We start from the raw sequence: 21,813 nt of genomic DNA, 5'->3' as shown, positions 1-21,813 counted from the left end.
GTTGATCAAATAAGGGGTTAATGGTGTTTTTGCAAGCTTGATCCTTGCAGATATTTCCTTTTAATGTGCCTTATTCATTGCTTAATGTACATTTAAGTTTACATTAAAGGGAGAATGTACTGTAAAATTGTCTTCCTTTTAATGTGTTCACAATGATCTATTTTATCTGTATATTAAACTGTTTCCTAATAGATCCTTTATCTTCATGTTGTCATGTAAAATAGCTGATTTTCCAGTTAAAAACTTCACCTTTACTATAAATTTAAATAATGCAATTTTCGCTATAAAATAGCTATGCAAACAAAGGCAATAGAAGAAATTAGCCTCCCAGTGGGGCGTTGAGAGAGAGGGAGAAAACTTAAATTATGCTTACTTGATAATTTTCTTTTCTTCAGATGGAAAGAGTCCACAGCTGCATTCATTACTTTTGGGAATTCAGAACCTGGCCACCAGGAGGAGGCAAAGACACCCCCGCCAAAGGTTTAAATACCTCCCCCACTTTCCTCATCCCCCAGTCATTCTGCAGAGGGAACAAGGAACAGTAGAAGAAATATCAGGGTGAAAAGGTGCCAGAAGAATAAAAATAACTGACGCCCCACAGGAAAATACGGGCGGGAAGCTGTGGACTCTTTCCATCTGAAGAAAAGAAAATTATCAGGTAAGCATAAATTAAATTTTACTTCATAAATTGAAAGAGTCCACAGCTGCATTCATTACTTTTGGGAAAACAATACCCAAGCTATAGAGGACACTGAATGCAAAAACGGGAGGGTACAAAAGGCGGCCCATTCTGAGGGCACCAGGCCTGAAAACCCCTACCCAACAACATCCCGCTTCATCCGAAACCGAGAACAACTTTGAAAAAAAAAAAGAAAAACATGAATGTTCTTGTAAAGCACGCCTAATTCCCCTTAAGGGACTCAAGGCGCTGCTCATCTTATCAACCTTGAAAGTAGGAAGGCTGAGTAGACCTTAATGGGGATCGAACTTGCAACCCTTGGTTGCTACAGTCCAGAGTAGCCACAGTGCATTAGCATGCTGAGCTAGCTGTCCAGCTAGCATAAGGAACTCCAGACCAACAGATACCCACCAGTTTTATAGAAACAAGGGGAGGCAATGCCCAGACCCCAGAAATACAGAAACCATGGGATAAGGCCGGGAGTCTGAAACAGAGAGGATCTTCCCCTAACACAGTGCAACCGCACTCTAAAAACAACTGAAGGCGAAGGTCCCCAAGTCGCAAAAAGGTAGCTCAGAATACCGAAATATTCAGAAAAGAAATCCTTGTGTAGCAAGCAAAAACTCTGCACGCTGCAGTCATGTAAAAATGACTCTGAAACTTAAATACTTGCAGGGCAAGCAGAAAGTAGCTGAAGATAGGAACCTTAAGATTGCTAAGTATCCTCTAACCAGCGGATAATGTTGCAGGCTATCTAAGAGCCGCCAGTCCATCCCACAAACCTTGAACATGGAGAAAGGAGAAACCTCAAGAGGCTTACCGTACTTCGAATGCTCCAAGGACGAATTTAGCAGAGCAACAGATCTCAGATCCTGCTCCAACACCGGACCAGCCCAAGCAACAGACATGTCTGATAGACAGGGGGGACAGGAAGACCCCAACCACAAGCCCCCAGGGAATGGAAAGAAAAAGGGGGGGACTCAACCACCCCAACAGAGCTCGGGTGCCAACCCAATCCGCTCCTCTAAAATAAGGCACTCCCAAGGAGAACCCCCTGGGACCTGGAACAGAGAAAAGTGCAATAGATCAGTAGGAAGACCAGTCACAGTTCTCTTAGCTAGTCTCTACGTAGAGAGATAAAATTCCAACAGGTGGAACAAAACCCACAGAGCAGCAGATGCTGCCCCTTACAGAAATAAGCCACCTGATCCAAACTCCTACACACAGGGCAGGACAAAGACCCTCTAGAGAGAGGAAACCCCAGCTCAAAAGGAAGACAAACTATCCCCTCAAAAGGGAAGGGCACAGATAAGAACAGTGTACATGTCCACAAGACATGAAGCCATAGTATGATTAAAACACGGATCGAATGAAAAAATCATCCAGACACCACTGTTGTCCGTACAGTGAAAAATCTCCCCATGAAGAGGAGCACTCTGTCCGAAGGACATGTCAGGCCTTAAAGTTTATAACCAGTACCTGAAGGTGGATGTGAACTCTGGCTTTCCTGCTTGCAAGCCTAATAAGCTAGCCTCTATGTTGCAACATAGGGTCCCTGAAAAAACTGGGTCTTCCCAAACCAGGCCACAGGATCATAAGTCTCCAGACATCCAAGAAGGATCCAAGACAAGAACCCTGGACACGGGACCCAGAATCGTCCTAGAATGAACGACACCCCCAGGGAACACAAGATACCCGTCTGAAGCAATCAGATTCACAGGAGATGAGAACTGGGAAACCTGGAGAATGGGTACAGGACTAACTCGTAATTCACATCCCAAAGGGAAGAGAACACCCTTAGCTGGAGGTCAACACCCCCCAACAAGGTGCTAGGCTGTGACAAAGTCACACAATTTCTCTAGAGCCCAAAGGCCCTAAGGACAAGACTAAGGGAAATGAGAACGAGAACAGATTCACCCAAAAGAGAGTAGAAAGAAAGGCTAGTCTCCATAATCCTTTCAGATTAACATTCCAGAGGACCACACCCAAGGGAGAAGAATGCAAAGCACCCCGAACCCAGGCAGAAAAACATTCCCTAAGCAAAAAGCTTGGTAAAAGAGGCAACACCTCCTATCAGCCCTGATATGGAGACGACTAACTCCCAAAGGAAGACAGAGTCTCACGGCCTTCACGTCCTAATTCAGCAGCCAAAGCCACCAGAAAAAGTCCAGAAAGGCTTGACCCAAAGGAAGAGAACCTCTAAAAGAAACAATTCCTAAAAGGACACTTCCAAAGAGACCATGAAAGGCAAAACCATAAGAACGGCAGTATGAAGGACCTAAATCCTCCAAGCCTTCAACCCACAATGGAAAGGAACACTCTAGTTCCTGGAAAAATCGGAAACGACTGAGCATGTCACCACGGATCTCAACGGGGTCCCCGCCCAATAGCTTGAAAGCTGAATGAGGACTGAAACCAGGCATAAAAAGACGCAATGTGTCTGAACTAGGCTCAAAGACAGAAGGATTTGTACCCAGTCAGGACCAGCCTGAAACCAAGGGCCCCAGCACTGTCAATGCCACATAGAGTCTTCCCTGAGATGGAGGGATAAAGAACAGTCAGACAGTCTTTTGTAAACAGTGCAACCACAAAATCGCGAGTATCATTTCCAGAGAAGAAAGTTCCCAAAGGAAACATCACACCACAACATGAGCTTTAGACCAAATAAAAATCATCCTCACTGGATGAAATAAAAGATAAGGCAACCCATAGGTTATCGCCCAGGAAGAATGGACAGACCCGCAGTACCAGCCCAACAAGGGTCCGAGACTTTTCAAGCTCAGAAATGGAAAAGGATGCACAAATAACAAAGACTATAAGAAGATTACTTCATCCCCTTATGTCTATGCATACAAGCCAATCGAAGATTAAGACTGAGAATCCCCAGACCCATTAAGAGTGGGATTCTCCAGCAACGCCAAAAACTTGCCTTAGTAGAACACGAAGGCGCACGAGTCTATAACATACCTATGCCGGGAGAAAAGAAAAAAACGGCCATGAAGGTGGACCCCCTTAGGCAACAGGGGCAGTTGCTCCCCCGGAGGGCTGAACTGGATCAGGTGATCCCACGCCTGACGAGCCCCAGTTAACGGAACACGAACAATATCGTAAGCACACTCCCGGGAGGTGCAGATGTGCCAGCGCCAAAGATATGGCCATGCAGACCGTGTCGTAACCTCCAGTGGGAACACACTCCCTAGAAGGATAAGTAGCATTTGGGTTACCTGCATGCGTAGTAATAGTTGGTGGTAGGGAACTCGTCTCGTGAGAAATAGAATCCCTAGAGGCAGATTGCTCAGTGGGCACCTGATTCCCCGATCCCATAGAGCACTCTAAAATGGCATTCGGAACATAACTGATGGGCATGTATCACCCGGACAAATTCATATTCTTCACAAGAAGTAGCGTCTGAATCAAAGACATTCGTCTCCAACAAAATCAGAATCCTCCATAACTGTGAGACTGAATAAAAAATGGACCAATAAGAAAAATCTAAACGGCACCTTACACCCCCAATGACTGGGGAAATCACCACCTCCAGAGAACCACACACCAGCGGACTAGGATTTCTCCTTCGCCACACGGTCAGGAAAGCGGAAATGGGGTCACAAGGTAAACCGTGCAGTCCATGCAAAAGCGTGTCACTAGACATAGGCCGATATGTTCCAAAATAGCCATGAGCCGAAGCAACACTAAACAGTAGCAGACAGAATCACATAACAAACATGATTATAAACCCCCCTGTTCAATAACCCCCTCAGGAGATATTAACCCTTGATTCCTAGATACAAAAAGGAGCCTCACTGAGACCCTATGTGGAACAGGAACACGGCCCTTCAAGTGTGACAGATAGTAGTGTCGCTTCTGCCATGGACTTGAGAGAAAAAAGCAGGCAGCGAAACTCATCAGCGCTGATTGCTTGTGGAGCTGTTATTATCAGTCGGGATGGTTTCAAAGAAAGACTCTCCCTGTATCTCCGAACTCTAACTTTCACCCATGCTCTCACTGAGAGGCAGACAGGACTACTTAAAACTCCAGTCCCATGCCGAAGAGTACTACCCTCCATAAGAGACTATCAAAAACTTCTGACTCTTCCCAACCTCCTGGGAAGAAAGGCAAAGAATGACTGGGGAATGAGGTAAGTGGGGGAGCTATTTAAGCCTTTGGCTGGGGTGTCTTTGCCTCCTCCTGGTGGCCAGGTTCTGAATTCCCAAAAGGTGTTCATGAAACATTTTTTTAAATTAAAATGAACTCTTTTCTACTGCTCGCTCAAGTACATGGTACATATTAAACATATTTAATAATGTATCTACAAAAATCCACATAGACTTTAATGGTGTTTTTCTGTGACTAATCATTAAATATGATTTTCTAAATCGACCCCATTGTTAGTTAAATGTCCCACTAAGAGCTAGATTACAAGTGGCACCCTATTTAGTGCTTTTGCTCAAGTGTAAACTTCCATACACAAAAGCTTTTTGCATGTATCAGGTAGTCAATGAAGAGCACAGAAGAAAAAAAAAACACCTATTGCTCATTTATTAACCCAACAGGAGTTATTCATATTTCACATTCAAATGTTCTTCATGTACAGGATAATGTAATTTTTATTGTAAATATATATTTCTATATATCTATATAGATATATAGGTATAGCTCTCTATTTTACATCAATATTATCATATATATATATAAAAATAGATATTTAATAATAAAAATTGCATAATTATCTATGTGAAGAACATAGTAAAGTAAAATATGCATAATGCACTTCGGGGGTTCGTGATTTAGGTCTAACACGATGTCGGATTAGCGCACATGAAGAATTGGTAAAATGCAAGTTATTGAAATATAAAATATTAAAAAAATAATAATAATTACTACAAATTATTATACAGACTTTAAATAATTCTAAATAGAATATATATATATTTTACAGTATATATAATAATATAATTTTTATTATTAAATATATATTTCTATCTGATAATGTTAATGTAAAATGCATATCTATACCTATATATCTATAGATATACAGGTATAGGTATATATATATATATATATATATATATATATATATATATATATCATCATGAATTACTGTTGGGAATATCACTCCTGGCCAGAAGGAGGAGGCAAAGAGCACCACAGCAAAGCTGTTAAATATCATTCCCCTACCCACAATTCCCAAGTCATTCGACCAAAGGGATAGGAGAGAATGGAAGTAACACAAGGTGCAGAGGTGCCTGAGGTTTATATAAAAAGAAACTGTCTGAATACATGGCGGGCCGTGGACTCACCGTGTCAAGAAATAAATACATTTATCAGGTAAGCATAAATTTATTTTTCTTTCTAATTACACGGTGAGTCCACGGATCATCATCAATTACTGTTGGGAACCAATACCCGAGCAAGAGGACACAGATGATAAGGGAGAGACAAGACAGGAATCTAAATAGAGGGCACCACTGCATGAAGAACCATTCTCCCAAAAGAAGCCTCAGACAAAGCAAAAGTACCAAATTTAAAGAATTTGGAAAAAGTGTGCAAAGATGACCAATTTGCAGCCTTGCAAATCTGTTCCACAGAAGCCTAATTTTTGAAGGCCCAGGAAGAAGAAACATCCCTTGTGGAATGAGCTGTGATTTTCTCAGGAGGTTGCTGTCCGGCAGTCTCATATGCCAAGCAAATAAAACTCTTCAGCCAAAAGGAAAGTGAAGTAGCCGTAGCTTTCTGACCCTTGCGTTTCCCAGAAAAGCAAACAAACAATACAGAAGACTGATGAAAGTCCTTAGTTGCCGGCAAATAAAATTTTAGCACTTGCACAACATCCAGATTAAGTAACAAGCATTTTTGGTGAGGAGGATTAGGACACAAAGAAGTTACAACCATTTCCTGATTAATATTCTTGACCGAAACAACCTTGGGCAGGAAATCAAACTTAGTACGCAGAACCACCTTATCAGAGTGAAATATAGGATAAGGTGAATCACACTATAAAGCAGACAGTTCAGAATCTCTCCGAGCAGAGGGAATAGCAACAAGAAACAAAACTTTCCAAGATAACATATTAATACCTAAAGAATGCATAGGCTCAAACAGAGCCTGTTGTAAAACTTTAAGAACAAGGTTAAGACTCCATGGAGGAGTAACATGTTTAAACACAGGCCGAATTCTAACCAAGGCCTGACAAAATGATTGCACGTCTGGCACATCCGCCAAGTGCTTATGTAACAAAATAGACAATGCTGAAATCTGACCCTTTAGAGTACTTGCTGACAAACCCTTCTCCAGACCATCCTGGAGAAAGGACAAAATCCTAGTATTTACGCCAGATCTTATGGTAAATCCTGCGAGTCACAGGCTTACGAGCCTGAATCAAGGTCTCAATGACCGACTCTGAAAATCCACGCTTAGATAAAACTAAGCGTTCAATCTCCAAGCAGTCAGCTTCAGAGAAACAAGGTTTGGATGAAGGAAGGTACCCTGAAGTAGAAGGTCCTTCCTCAGAGGCAGTCTCCAAGGTGGAAAGGATGACATTTCCTCTAGGTCTGCATACCAAATCCTGCGAGGCCACGCTCTCCTTGGAAGGAGAGTGAACGGAGGAAACAGGTATGCTAGACTGAAGTTCCAAGGAACTGCCAGAGCAATGATCAGAAATGCCTACGAATCTCTTGACCTCAAAGCCATATCTCGTAAGTTTGGCATTCTGACGAGAAGCCATGAGATCCAACTCCGGCTGCCCCCACTTGAGGGTCAAGCTGGAAAACACATTCAAATGAAGTTCCCACTCCCCGGGATGAAAAGTCTGTCTGCTCAGAAAATCCGCTTCCCAATTGTCCACTCCTGGGATGTGGATCACAGAAAGACAGCAGTTGTGGGCCTCCGCCCACTGAATAATTTGGGCCACCTCTGTTATGGCCAAGGAACTCTGAGTTCCCCCTGGAGGTTGATGTAGGCCACTGAGGTTATGTTGTCCGACGAATCTGATAAACCGGGCTAAGGCTAACTGAGGCCAGGCCAGAAGAGCATTGAAGATTGCTCTCAGATCCAAGATATTTATGGGCAGGACTGACTCCTCCTGAGTCCATAAGCCCTGAGCCTTCAACGAGCCCCATTCTGCTCCCCAACCTAGAAGGCTGGCATCCGTGATCACAATCACCCAGGAAGGTCTGTGGAAGCAAGTACCCTGGGAGACATGATCCTGAGAAAGTCACCATGGAAGAGAGTCTATTGATGCCTGATCTAGATGTACACATGGAGACAGGTCCGTATAGTCCCTGTTTCATTGTCTGAGCATCCATAACTCCAGAGGTCTGAAATGGAACCGAGCAAACGTAATGATGTCCATGGAAGCCACCATCAGACCGACTACCTCTATACATTGAGCCACTGACGGCCGTGGAGAGGACTGAAGGGCAAGATAGGAGTCAAAAATCTTTCTTTTTCTGACCTCCGTCAGAAAAATCTTCATTAACAGGGAGTCTATTATGGTCCCCAAAAATACGACCCTTGTAGTTGGAACCAGAGAACCTTTTCCCGATTCACTTTCCATCCGTGGGATCAAAGAAAAAATGGCGCCTGAACCAGAATGTCGTCCAGATAAGGTGCCACTGCAATGTTCCGAGATAGAAGCACAGCTAAAAGAGCCCCTAGAACCTTTGAAAAAATTCTGGGAGCTGTGGCAAGGCCGAATGGAAGGGCCACGAACTGGAAATGATTGTCCAAAAAGGCGAATCTCAGAAACTTGCGATAATCCCTGTAAATGGGAACATGAATCCTTTAAGTCTATGCATCCTTTAGGTCTATGGTTGTCATGAACTGACCCTTTTGTACCAAGGGAAGAATGGAGTGTATAGTCTCCATCTTGAAGAATGGCACTCTGAAAAACTTGTTTAAACATTTTAGATCTAGGATTGGTCGAAAAGTTCCCTCCTTTTTGGGAACTACGAACAAATTCGAGTAAAATCCCAGACCCCTTTCTTGAAATTGAACTGGAACTATTACCCCCAGGGCGGCAAGGTCCTTGACACAATGTAAGAATGCCTCTCTTTTTATCTGGTCTACAGATAATCTGGAGAGGAGAAACCTGCCTCTGGGAGGAAAAGATTTGAAGTCTATTTTGTATCCCTGGGAGACAATGTCCACTGCCCAGGGATCTGGAACATCTCTTATCCAAGCCTGGGAAAAAAGAGAGAGTCTGCCCCTACAAGATCCGCTCCCGGATCGGGGGCCAACCCTTCATGCTGAGTTGGAATCAGCTGAATGTTTTTTAGATTGCTTTCCCTTATTCCAGGACTGGTTGGGCTTCCAGTAAGGCTTGGCTTGATCTTGCTTGGAGGAAGGGGGGGGGGACTTGCCTTTAAAGTTACGAAAGGAAAGAAAATTACTCTGACGTCCCTTCTGCTTATTCTTTTTATCTTGAGGAAGAAAAGAACCCTTCCCTCCAGTAATATCTGAGATAATTGCTGCCAAACCAGGTCCAAACAAGGTCTTACCCTTGTAAGGAATAGCCATGAGCTTAGATTTAGATGAAACATCCGCAGACCAGGACTTCAACCAGAAATTTTGGCTCCCAGTTTAATAACCTGTAAGGAAGTATCTGTAATGAAGGAATTGGCTACTTAAAAGCCTTAATCCTGTCCTCTCATCAAAAGGGGTATCCGTCTGAAGAGATTCAGACAAGGCATCAAACCAGTAAGCCGCAGCGCTGGTAACAGTGGTGATACACACCGCAGGTTGCCATTGTAGACCCTGGTGGACATACATCTTTTTTAGTAAAGCCTCCAATTTTGTATCCGTTGGATCTTTAAAAGAACAACTATCCTCTATAGGAATAGTAGTCCTCTTGGCTAAAGTGGTGATCGCGCCTTCTAACCGTCTGTCATGACTCCTTAATATAATCCGTTATAGGAAACATCTTCTTAAAAATAGGAGATGGAGAAAAGGGAATACCAGGTCTTTCCTATTCTCGAGCAATAATCTCCGCAGCACGGTCCCTCCACCGCGGAGGGAAAATCAAAGTATTTTTCAATTTACTAGACTTTTTAGGATTAACTATGATAGTTGGTCGGAGTCGTCCAAATTAGCCAAAACCTCCTTAAGTATTAAGCGAAGGTGTTCTAGGTAAAATCTGAAGGATATCACTTCAGCATCAGAAAGAAGGAATTAAACTGTCTGAGTCTGAGATTTCCCCCTCAGATGCTACCGACATGTCTTCTTCCTCAGGCTTATGGGAAGGGACACTCTGGATAGCCAGAACTTGATCAGAAACCTTACTAACTGTTTCCTTAAATTTACTTTTATGCCTTCCCTGCAACATGGGGAAAGCTGACAAGGCCTCAAATACTGCAAGGGATACCTGGGAAGCAATGTCTTGTAGAGAAAATCCTACAGGATTAAAAGAGGAAACACAGGGCACTGTATGAGGAGACTGAAAAAGTTGGGACGCTTGATGAGAAAGCTGCGGCATATCTGCAACAGGAGGCACCTGAACAGCATTTGCCTGGGATAATGGTGGCTCATGGTCAAATATTTTATCTCTATAACTTAAATTTCTCTCAATGCATGAGGAACAAAAAGGAACTGGGGGTTCCACCAGAGCATCAAAACATAACTGACAAGCAGCAACTTCGCCTGGGATAATGGTTTGAAAATCCTCTTGATCCATCTTATGTAATAAATAAGGATAAAGTGTAAAAATTATTTATTTGAAAATAAAAAAATAAATGTGTACTGTGTCTTTAAATAGAAATGTGTGTTAGCGCAACAAACCAAATAGACCTCAGGCTACCTATACACCTCAGTAGCTTTATTGAGGTGCCTACCTGTCCTGCAGCTCACAGTGTGACTTCCCTCACATAAAAACTACTATAACACACTGAGCCACCATAAATCACCTCACAGTCTCAATGCCCAAACTGCCTAAAAGAAACCCCAAACATGAAGGTTTAATAAAGTCCCATATTAAATAAGACAGCTTTTAGCTGTAACAAGTGCCAGCAATCTCCTTGCAAAAGAAAATTAAAATGGCGCTTACCTAGTGAAAAGCAAAAAAAAAAAAAAGAAAGAAAGAAAAAGCAATATGTTACGATTTTTGCTTAGGTTATTGGACAATATTATATATAAATATTAGTATAATACTACATTGCTATTATTGAAGGCTTAGATATACAGCTACAATAAATGACTGCACTAAATGAGACAATAAAGCCAGCTTAGGATTGCAATATTAGTTTAAAAGAAGTGTCCACACGATGAACTGTGCCTATCCAATACACATTGTAATAAAAAAAAAAAAATAAAAAAAAAAATAAATAACCAATAACCTAAGTGAAAATCGTAACATATTGCTTTTTCTTTCTTTCTTTTTTTTTTTTTGCTTTTCACTTTTCTTGTTCTTCTACTATAGTCTATACCTTTGTATTGGTTCTTGCTGTAATACATTAGGCTAACATAGGGTTAACTTTATTGTGCAATTCAGGTGTGTTAAAATGGGCGTTCTTTTTAATTATAACTTGTAGTGTTTTAGCCAATCAGATTGTTTTTTACCTTTCATATTGATCTTAGAGACATAGCACCTTAGGCTATGATTACGGAGTTTAGCCGAAACATGTAAGCCACTGGTGCTACACTCATTTCTACACTATCTCCTTGGCTGATGTTGTGACCGTGTGAGCTGCGTCTCACAAGAATTTTCTTAATTTTAATGAATCTAATAAAGAACTGCTTTTATTATATCAACCTGGGACTCCACCTTTTTTCTTCTGATGCCTTTTGACCAGCATATGAGTCCAGGTTGTCTACTGCTCTCTAACTGCCGGACCGGGTGAACACGCTTACTTTCTACACACCCCCTTACCTACGTCACGCGGTGACGTCTACAGAGCTGCAGACCGGGTTTTGCACAGAGGCGGAAGTAAGAGAAGTCGGCAGACACGCTGCCATCGGATATCGCTCCGTTCATATAAAGGACTTTCTCTCTTCAGTGCTTAAGGTACACCTCTTCTTCTTTTTTGGCTTATATCAAGTGCTGTCTGGGGGTGTGTTTGTCGACTAAGTCCCGGTGCCAGGTTTGGCTCTTTTCATTCATACACGGACTAAATTGTTTACCAATTCTCCCTTGCTTACTCCCTGTATATACACACACAAATACAGAGGCATACCTAGAAACCACAGGGCCCAGGTGCAAGAATCTAAGAAGCCCCCCCCCCAAAAAAAAAGGTACATTTGATACATATCTTTTTTTTTTAACATTTAACACAGAAAAAAAAATGTGAATCAGATTACGTGTCTGCAAAAGGAGGTACCCTGTGCCCACAGTCTGTGAGATGGTCTGACCCCCCTATTAATGTATATAGTGACACTGTTTAACCCACCAGTACAGTATAGTGGGTTATATAGTGAGTTAGTGACACAGTCTGTAATCTGCCGGTGAGATGGCTGGCCTGACCCTACCTGTCCCAGTACTGTATAAAGTGACCACAGTAGTCTGTGACATGGTCCAGCCCCCCGTACTGTATATAGTGGTACTGTATAGTGACACTGTTTACCCTCCCCCCATGCTGTAGTAACAAGGTCTGTAATTTGCTGGTTCCACAAACATACACACACACACATACATGCATAAATACACACACAGTCACATACATACATACACACGTACACACACACATAAACACCAATGGGTAAAACAGAAACACTGACCCCTGTAGTCAGAGACAGAGACACTAGTGAATCATTACATCACACTCACATGAAATCAGTGCAGGCAGTGGCAGGTCAACATTTTTTATTGAAAAAATAATATATATTTTTTTCCAAACTGGGCCCCCACCCTTGGGGGGGTCCGGTCGCAGTTGCCCCCTCTGCACCCCCTGTAGTTCCACCTCATATATATATATATATATATATATATATATATATATATATATATATATATATAAATATATTTACAATACAAGATTACATTATCCTAAATGTAGCCACCAATAAGCAAGCACTATACAGGGTGCTGTATCTAAAATAGCTTAACTACCCTTGTGATATTGATGCTAATATTTTTCTTGTCTCTTCCTTTTATAACAGACAATAATGATTATGTACCATATTCTTGTCAAATGCAGCAGTCACACAAGTTGTATAGTAATAAAATACATATGTGTTAAACTATACATTACTTTTTCATATACTGAAGCTTTAACAGGCCTGGTGCTGATAAATTGTGGAAGTCTCCATAGGTCCAATAGCACATAAAAGTTTCTTGTTGCGGCGATCGACACTTAGTGATTTTAGGTTTTTCCACTAAAATAAAAAAGATGAAAAACTGTGGTTAATCACACATAATCAGTATAAGCAAATTCATACTACAAATAGCTCCTTCACCTTTATTTTGTTATTTGCTGATTTGTCTTTTGAATCTACCACCTATACTGAAATATTTTAGTACTGAAGTTTTTGCTAAAATCTAACACCCTATTCGCGTGCAAACCCGATCCAATTTTCACAAAACCGACATGAAATTTTAATATTTCATATTCCAATTTTCTTCACATAGAAATATATGTTCTATTTATTAATACAAACAAATACATTGAACATATATGCTAAGAGCAGAACTTTGGAATGTGAAATATTTACAGTACATAACACTAATAAAATGAATATTGCATAATTGTGCTACAACATCATGTTTTCATCTATTTGACTGCAGAGGGCTCCAATGTATGTATATATATATATATATATATATATACACACATATACATATGCATTTAGGTGTTTATATGTGTATATATGTCTGATTTATTTGGTACAATATATATCTATACCTAATATATAAAGCAGGATAGGTGCTCTCTCACAAACCAGGTAAATATTCAGCCAGGGTGTTATGGAATATTTTATTCCATGAACAAGTGATGTTTTGGGGTGTTCACCCCTTCATCAGACTAGGTCTGATGAAGAAGTGAACACCACAAAACGTCACTTGCTCATGGAATAAAATAAGTTTTCACTACTTATAAGTCCAGTGAGTGCTTTGCCGCTTTTTGAATATATATATATATATATAATTAGGAAACTAGGACAAGTGCACTCTCACAAACTTTATCACAAATGCCAGGGTGCTTGAATGTGGTAATAATATAGTAAAGAGAAGACAGCACTCTCTGGTCTTAAAGATAAGAATTGATTTATTTGCAGTGACGTTTTGGGGAAAGCTTCCCCTTCCTAAGACCCTGAGGAAGGGGAAGCTTTCCCCGAAATGTCACTGCAAATAAATCAATTCTTATCTTTAAGACCAGAGAGTGCTGTCTTCTCTTTACTATATAAATATAATTATATATAGGTATACATACTGTATATACACAAATATATATAGGACTATCTATTTATAAATACTTAGAATATATTCTGCTATGTGCAGAACATGGGAATGTGAAATATTTATAGTTAATACTAATTTAAAATCTTTATTAAATATAAATATTGCATAAATATGTGTTTTCATGTTTTCATCTACAGGCTCCAATGCACTTTGCTATACACTGACTGTCCACTTTATTAGGTACGCCTGTTCAATTGCTTGGTAACACAAATTGCTAATCAGCCAATCACATGGCAGCAACTCAATGCATTTAGGCATCTAGACGTGGTGAAGACAACTTGCTGAAGTTCAAACCAAGCATCAGAATGGGGAAGAAAGGGGATTTAAGTGACTTTGAACATGGCATGGTTGTTAGTGCCACATTGCCTGTTCTGAGTATTTCAAAAACTGCTGATATACTGGGATTTTCAAGCACATCCATCTCTAGGGTTTACAGAGAATGGTTCGATAAAGAAAAAATATCCACTGAGCGGCAGTTGTGTGGACAAAAATGCCTTGCTAATGTCAGAGGTCAGAGGAGAATGGGCAGACTGGTTCAAGATGATAGAAAGGCAACAGTAACTTAAATAACCAGTCGTTATAACCAAGGTATGAAGGATACCCTCTCTGAACGCACAACATGTTGAACCTTGATGCAGATGGGCTTCAGCAGCAGAAGACCACACCGGGTGCCACTCCGGTCAGCTAAGAACAGGAAACTGAGGCTACAATTTGCACAGGCTCACCAAAATTGGACAAAAGAATTTGGCATAAACAACATGAAAGCATAGATCCATCCTGCCTTGTATCAACGGTCCAGGCTGCTGGTGGTGTTGTAATGATGTGGGGGATATTTTCTTGGCATACTTTGGACCCCTAAGTACCAATTGAGCATCGTTTAAACACCATAGCCTACCTGAGCATTGTTGTTGATCATGTTCATCCCTTTATGACTACAGTGCACCCATCTTCTGATGGCTACTTCCAGCAGGATAATGCACCATGTCACAAAGCTCAAATCATCTCAAACTGGTTTCTTGAACATGACAATGAGTTCACTGTACTCCAATGGCCTCCACAGTCACCAATCCAAAAGAGCACCTTTGGGATGTAATGGAAAGCGAGATTTGCATCATGGATGTGCAGTCGACAAATCTGCAGCAACTGCGTGATGCTATCATGTCAATATGAACCAAAATCTCTGAGGAATGTTTCCAACACCATGTTGAATCTATGCCATGAAGATTTAAGGCAGTTCTGAAGGCAAAAGGGGGTCCAACCTGATACTAGCAGGTAACAACTAGCAAACTAATTGTAAAAGGGTTTTACAATAGAGTGTAAAGGTCAAGCTCTGCAAAAGGAGATGAAATTATATGAAACTCTGCAAAACTGGTAGGAAAATAAATGGGTATATCATTCCATAACATTCACACTGTTAAACTTTAATGAGGAATACAAAAACAACAACATCCATGAATGATAATTCATACACAACAACTTAAGTTAAATATAAAAACACTTGAACCAGAGGACGAAAATAGTATATCTCTTGAAAACGCGCGTCAGGGGTCCTTATGAGCAGCTTTGTCTCTCCTTTGTGTTTTTACTTTGCTTACCATGGTTTAACATAATTCTCTAGCATAAACATTATTTGCCTATTCAGCTCAGCAGAAATAAACTTTAAAAGTAAATGTAAATTCAGCTCTCGGATTGTAATGGCTTATTATAGAGTTAAATATATCACTGTTGGCTGATGTACTGGCACCTCAATATTTTCAAGAGATATACTATTTTCGCCCTCTATATTTAGCCTAAGTTGTTGTGTATGAATGATCATTCGTGGATGTTGTTGTTTTTTTTATCCCTCATTAAAGTTTAACAGTGTGAATGTTATGGAATGATATACCCATTTATTTTCCTACCAGTTTTGCAGAGTTTCGTATAATTTCATCTCCTTTTGCAGAGCTTGACCTCTTACACTCTATTGTAAACCCCTTTTACAATTAGTTTGCTATTGCTAGTTGTTACTTGTTTCTTGTCCAGTCTCTGCTACAGGTATATATTCCTATTTCAATAAGGTTTAAATTATTAATTATTGCATTCATCATTGTATACAAGTATATCAATATATTGGAATTACCTGTCCGATATTTACTCTGCCCCCCTACCCTGTTTCTTCGTACATTAAACTGGTACTAGCAAGGTCTACCTAATAAAGAGGCCGGTGAGTGTATGTCTATATATGTGTACATATTTATTTTGTTTATTTGTGTATATATGTCTGTAAATACATATATACACATAAAAATACATAAATACATCTGTACACACACACAGATATATAAATATATATATATATATATATATATATATATATATATATATATATATATATATATATATATACAGTCATGGGAAAAAGAAAGTACACCCTCTTTGAATTATATGGTTTTACGTATCAGGACATAATAACAATCAGCTGGTCCTTAGCAGGTCTTATAATTAGGTAAATACAACCTCAGATGAACAACAACACATGTCATATTATGCTGTGTCATGATTTATTTAACAAAAATAAAGCCAAAATAACTTTCATAGTATTTAAGAAGATAAGTAGCCATGTGCTGCTAATCAAATGCCCTTGATTAACTGATCATCAGCAAGTGTGACCACCTCTATAAAAGTCGTTTTAGCAGTTTGCTGGTCTGGAGCATTCAGGTGTGTGTTAACACAATGCCAAGGAGGAAATGCATCAGCAATAATTTTAGAGAAGCAATTGTTGCTGCCCATCATTCATGGAAGGGTTATAGGGCCATTTCCAAAACAATTTAAAGTCCATCGTTCTACAGTAAGGACGATAATTCACAAGTGGAAAACATTCAAAGCAGTTGACAAACTTCATAGGAGTGGAAGTTCCAGCTAATTCCCCCCAAGGTGCAATACTTAGAGAAATTGAAAAAATACCAAGAGTTAAATCTTAGACTCTACAGGCCTCAGTTAGCATGTTAAATGTTAAAGTTTATGACAGTACAATTAGAAAAAGACTGAACAAGTATGGTTTGTATGGAAGGGTTGCCAGGAGAAAGCCTTTTCTCTCTAAAGAGAACAAGGCAGCACGGCTTAGGTTTGCAAAGTGGCATCTGAACAAACCACAAGACTTCTGAAACAATGTCCTTTGGACAGATGAGATGTTTGGCATATTGCACAGCGCCACATTTGGTGAAAACCAAACAGAGCATATGAGAAAAAACACCTCAAACCAACTGTCAAGCACGGTGGTAGAGGGGTGATTATTTCAGCTTGTTTTGCAGCCATAGGACCTAGGCACCTTGCAGTCATTGAGTCGACCATTAACTCCTCTGTATACCAAAGTATTCTAGAGTCAAATGTAAGGCCACCTGTATGACAGCTAAAGCTTGGATCATGCAACAAGAACTGCTGGTGCAATGATAAATGCCGCTACATCGTATCATGTCTGTCTGCACTTAAATTGACCCCCATATCTTAGTCCTATTTTTTATTAGGTAGTGTTATTATGAGTGTAACTGTACTTTTATATGTATTTTTGATGTGTTTTGTAGCACTTTTTACTCCAGCATAACAGTTAACCAGAGCTCTTAGGTTGCAATATCCTACAGCATGTTAAATTCCATTGTGCTCGAGCGATTGTGTTTACTTTCAATTTTTAATACGGGCAATAAACCCAATATCGCTTGATTGCCACTGTTAGCACTGCACTCGTAATCTGACCCTTAATATTTTACATTGTTGGAGATCAAATCTCCACAAAGATGTATATAAGTATATAAGTAGTCCAAAATGGTCACATAGAATGGTGCATGATCTACAGCAGTAGTGTGTGCTGTACATACATCAGGATTTAAAGAGACATTGTAGTGAAATATAATATATATATCGTCAAAGCATACGTGTATGCATTGTGCATGTGACTAAAGATTTAACAATTGTTTTAAGACAATTGTTATAAAATAATGAATGGTTGATTACAGTTATACGTTCTGAACACGTTGAATACTTGCCAAATTTTAAATTAATAAAAGCAAAATTGTCAGCAAATTTTAAAATGGTTGAATTAATACACGCCATTTAAATTCTAGCTTTTCACCACATTGCTGTTAATATCCATTTGCTGATCATGAACAGGAAAGAAAAACTGTGGTAGGGTCCTGACATTGAAATGCACAAAACAGGATGAAGCGTACTTCACACATAGGAAAAAAAGTCAGTTTTTACATATATGTGACAGAGGGTGTAAAAGTAATGTAACTAATAGTTTACTGACAACATGCATAACCCAAAAAACAATACTAAGTATCCCCAATAGGGGCTGCACAATCTAAAAAAATGAATAGTAATTATGCAATAATTTATCTAAATATTATCAAATATATTATTAAAAGATATGTCTTAAAAGTCCAAATTAAAGTTCAATTTATGTAATGTCTCTATTAAAGATAAGCGTTATTAAAGTTATTAACGTTAAGACGGTCCAGGTGTGGCAGCTCTCCTCAAGATTAAATGGCTCTATTCCACTGGCCTCTAGTTATCATGGTCTGTCGGACCTGATCCGACAGTGCGGATCAGGTCCGACAGACCTTGCTGAATACGGCGGGCAATACGCTCGCCGTATTCAGCATTGCACCAGCAGCTCACAAGAGCTGTTGGTGCAACGCCGCCCCCTGCAGACTCGCGGCCAATAGGCCGCCAGCAGGGGGGTTCATAAACCCGATCATACTCGATCGGGTTGATTTCCGGCAATGTTTGTCTGCCTGCTCAGAGCAGGCGGACAGGTTATGGAGCAGCGGTCTTTGTGACCGCTGCTTCATAACTGCTGGCTCGCCAGAAACACGGGGCATCAAGCTCCATTAGGAGCTTGATACATATGCACCATAGGCTACAAAAGAAACACATACAGGAGTCACTCCATAGTGTTATAATGTTATAAAGTTATAATGTTATCACTAAACGGACATTAAACTCCAATAATCCCCAATAAAATATTTTTAGAAAGATATTAAAATAACATTTAAATATAATTACGTTATTTTTTTGTGCCTACTTTTGATACTTTTCTTGTCCAGAGAGGATAGGGATTCTCCAAACTATATGATATAGTGGACATTTTGAAGTCCCAGTTTGCTGAGGACTACATAGCCTTATCTCCCCTCTGCCCACTCCCTGTCCAGCTCCACCCACTACCCTATTTAGCTCTACCCACTTTCCTGCCCCAGATTTAACATGACTCCACCCCCATTGTCATGAGATTACCCAGATCTCCCTGAATAAACTACCAGCCTTCAAATCCTAATCCATTGGAAATGTTGGAAGGTACGTGATTTATATGACCATGCAACATTTTACAACCTTATTGCCTAGATCAAAACACAAGAAGAACAGAAAAATAAAATGTTATAAATATTTTTTATAGTGATATTTTGAAATGCAGTGCTTCAGTGCAAATAAATGTGATACATATGTAGTAACAGTTGACTTTGATCAATGCCAAGGACTGAAAAGCATTTAAAGGGACATTATACACTCATTTTTTCTTTGCATAAATGTTTTGTAGATGATCTATTTATATAGCCCATAAAGTTTTTTTTTTTAAATAAATGTATAGTTTTGCTTATTTTTAAATAACTTTGCTCTGATTTTCAGACTCTTAACCAAGCCCCAAAGTTTTATGTGAATACCGTCAGCTACCTTCTCCAGCTTGCTCCTGTTTGTGTAAGGAGGGGGGGGGGGAGTGTCTTATTTGCCACTTGCAGTGGGCTTTCCGGCTACCTTTTCAACAGAGCCAAACTGACAGCTTCTAAGTAAGTTTTTAAACAGTTTTATACTGGATTTTTATATCAGTATCTGTGCATCTTATTCTTTATAGTAGTGTCTATTACCGGTTTTAAAACAGGTACGAAAACTGGGTGGACAGATGATGCTGTACACCTGTAAAACTTTCTCCGAAAACAGCAGTGGGTCTCTTACTGTCATCTAACGTAAAGGGTTGAGGGTTTGTTAATCCAGAAAAATCTGCCCGTTCTCTGCACAAAAGAAACTTAAAAAAATAAAAATCAATTACCTCTACTTCTGAAGCTCTCTAGGAGCTCTGTTTTCTGAACAGAGTGTACAAGAATGTGATAAATGAACACAACAGTTAAAGTAAAATTCATTAAAACATAAAGTCAGTCAGCAGGGTTCAAATACTGAAAAGAAAGGTCATGCACAGAAATTTGTGAAGCCCACAAAGACTAAAATCTCTCCCCTGGTTTCTGGTTACTTGACATGTTTTACTTTTAAAGATTCAACAGCCGCTTCTTATAATTATTACTAATATGATATGTACTGTACAGCAATTAAACTATGAAGTATTACACTCTAATGTTTCCTGTTGAGAGTAAAATATTAGAGTACAATTTGTCTGGCAGCAGGCAAACACTTGGAAATGTTGTACTATTCCTAACCAAGTGAATGCAGTAAATGTATTCTTTCGTGAAAGCAGAATTAAAGGGACACTGTACTTAAAGGACCACTCAATGCAGTAGAATTACATAATTAAATAGTACAGTACATAATAAACAGACAATTCAATAGCACTTACTCTGAATTTCAAATAAGCAGTAGATTTATTTCTGACAAATTTATTTTTTTCTCCCATTGTCTAGCCCCCTGTATCATGTGACAGACATCAGCCAATCACAGACTAGTATACATATACCTTGTGAGCTTGTGCACATGCTCAGTAGGATCTTGTTCCCCAGAAAGTATGAATATAAAAAGACTGTGCAAAATTTGATAATGGAAGTAAATTGGAAAGTGTCTTAAAACTGCATTTTCTATCTGAATCATAAAAGATTAGTTTGACTTGAGTGTCCCTTTAAAAAATAAATGGGCGGGGGCGGAGCCTAGCAGGGCAAGGGAATGGACGCCTAATACAACAGCTCCGTGCAATATTGAACACTAAGATGGTATGAGAACCTGCAGGAGGCCCTTTTTCGAACTAAAAGAAGCCAATCAACTAAGACATCAGAGGGTAGACTCAGAACTCGCCCCAGAAAGAAAGTCCCGACACGAAACGGATCCCGGTCACCATCCTGCAGAGCCATGTGCGCGGCTCTCTGAATAAAAGCTACACAGGAGGTAACCGGGGCCAACTCTCTACCTACAAATTATCGGGCAGAACGTACTTACAAATAGTCGGGAGGGGGAGAAGATCAGAGGTAGACCTTACCGATACTTGCCCCGGGGTGACAGCTCCTTTGTTGCGGCCCAGACAGACAAGCAGCCATTGGCGCGCAGTATCAATTACAGAGGAGGAGGCCTGAGAGGCGCTTACAGCTCGCAATGGCGATATACAACATGCCTAAAAGCAGCACATCTTAAGAAAAATTCAGAGATCCTAATTGTTGCTTGCGACTAAAATATATACATGAAAGATATGGCAGTATATGCAGCGAGGTAATTACTAGCTCCAATAACTATCGATCTACAGCAACCCACACAGACATGATATTACTGAGAGCCGTTTAATGGAGTTATAGGGGGAAGACACTCTAGAACGCTTATTTAAACCACAATCTATATCTCACTAGCTAAGAGAGGGCAAGAGAGAAGGAAAAATGGCAGGCAAGAAAAACACAAAACCTGCACCGCTAACTAAACAAGCCACAGCAAATCTTTTTTTTAAACCCTCCAAGGCAGAGAAGCTTACAGAAAGGCAAGCTGATTCACAAGGGAGTGATGGAGACTCAGA

At 40.0% G+C, this 21,813-nt stretch overlaps 1 protein-coding gene across 3 annotated transcripts in view; it reads right to left on the bottom strand.

The window, feature by feature from the left end:
* The window catches only part of GHR (growth hormone receptor), a 691,384-nt gene that overhangs the window by 126,189 nt on the left and 543,382 nt on the right, over positions 1–21,813 (bottom strand). For all 3 annotated transcript variants that reach the window (XM_053701248.1, XM_053701249.1, XM_053701250.1), the window contains one exon: positions 12,859–12,982. In XM_053701248.1, coding sequence (XP_053557223.1) covers positions 12,859–12,982 — 124 coding nt within the window. The remainder of the gene's footprint in view (positions 1–12,858; positions 12,983–21,813) is intronic.

This window comes from Bombina bombina, chromosome 2 (assembly GCF_027579735.1).
Source record: "Bombina bombina isolate aBomBom1 chromosome 2, aBomBom1.pri, whole genome shotgun sequence".
Taxonomy (NCBI): domain Eukaryota; kingdom Metazoa; phylum Chordata; class Amphibia; order Anura; family Bombinatoridae; genus Bombina; species Bombina bombina.
The sequence above is the reverse complement of the archived record's forward strand: the minus strand, read 5'-3'. Positions and strand labels throughout refer to the sequence as shown.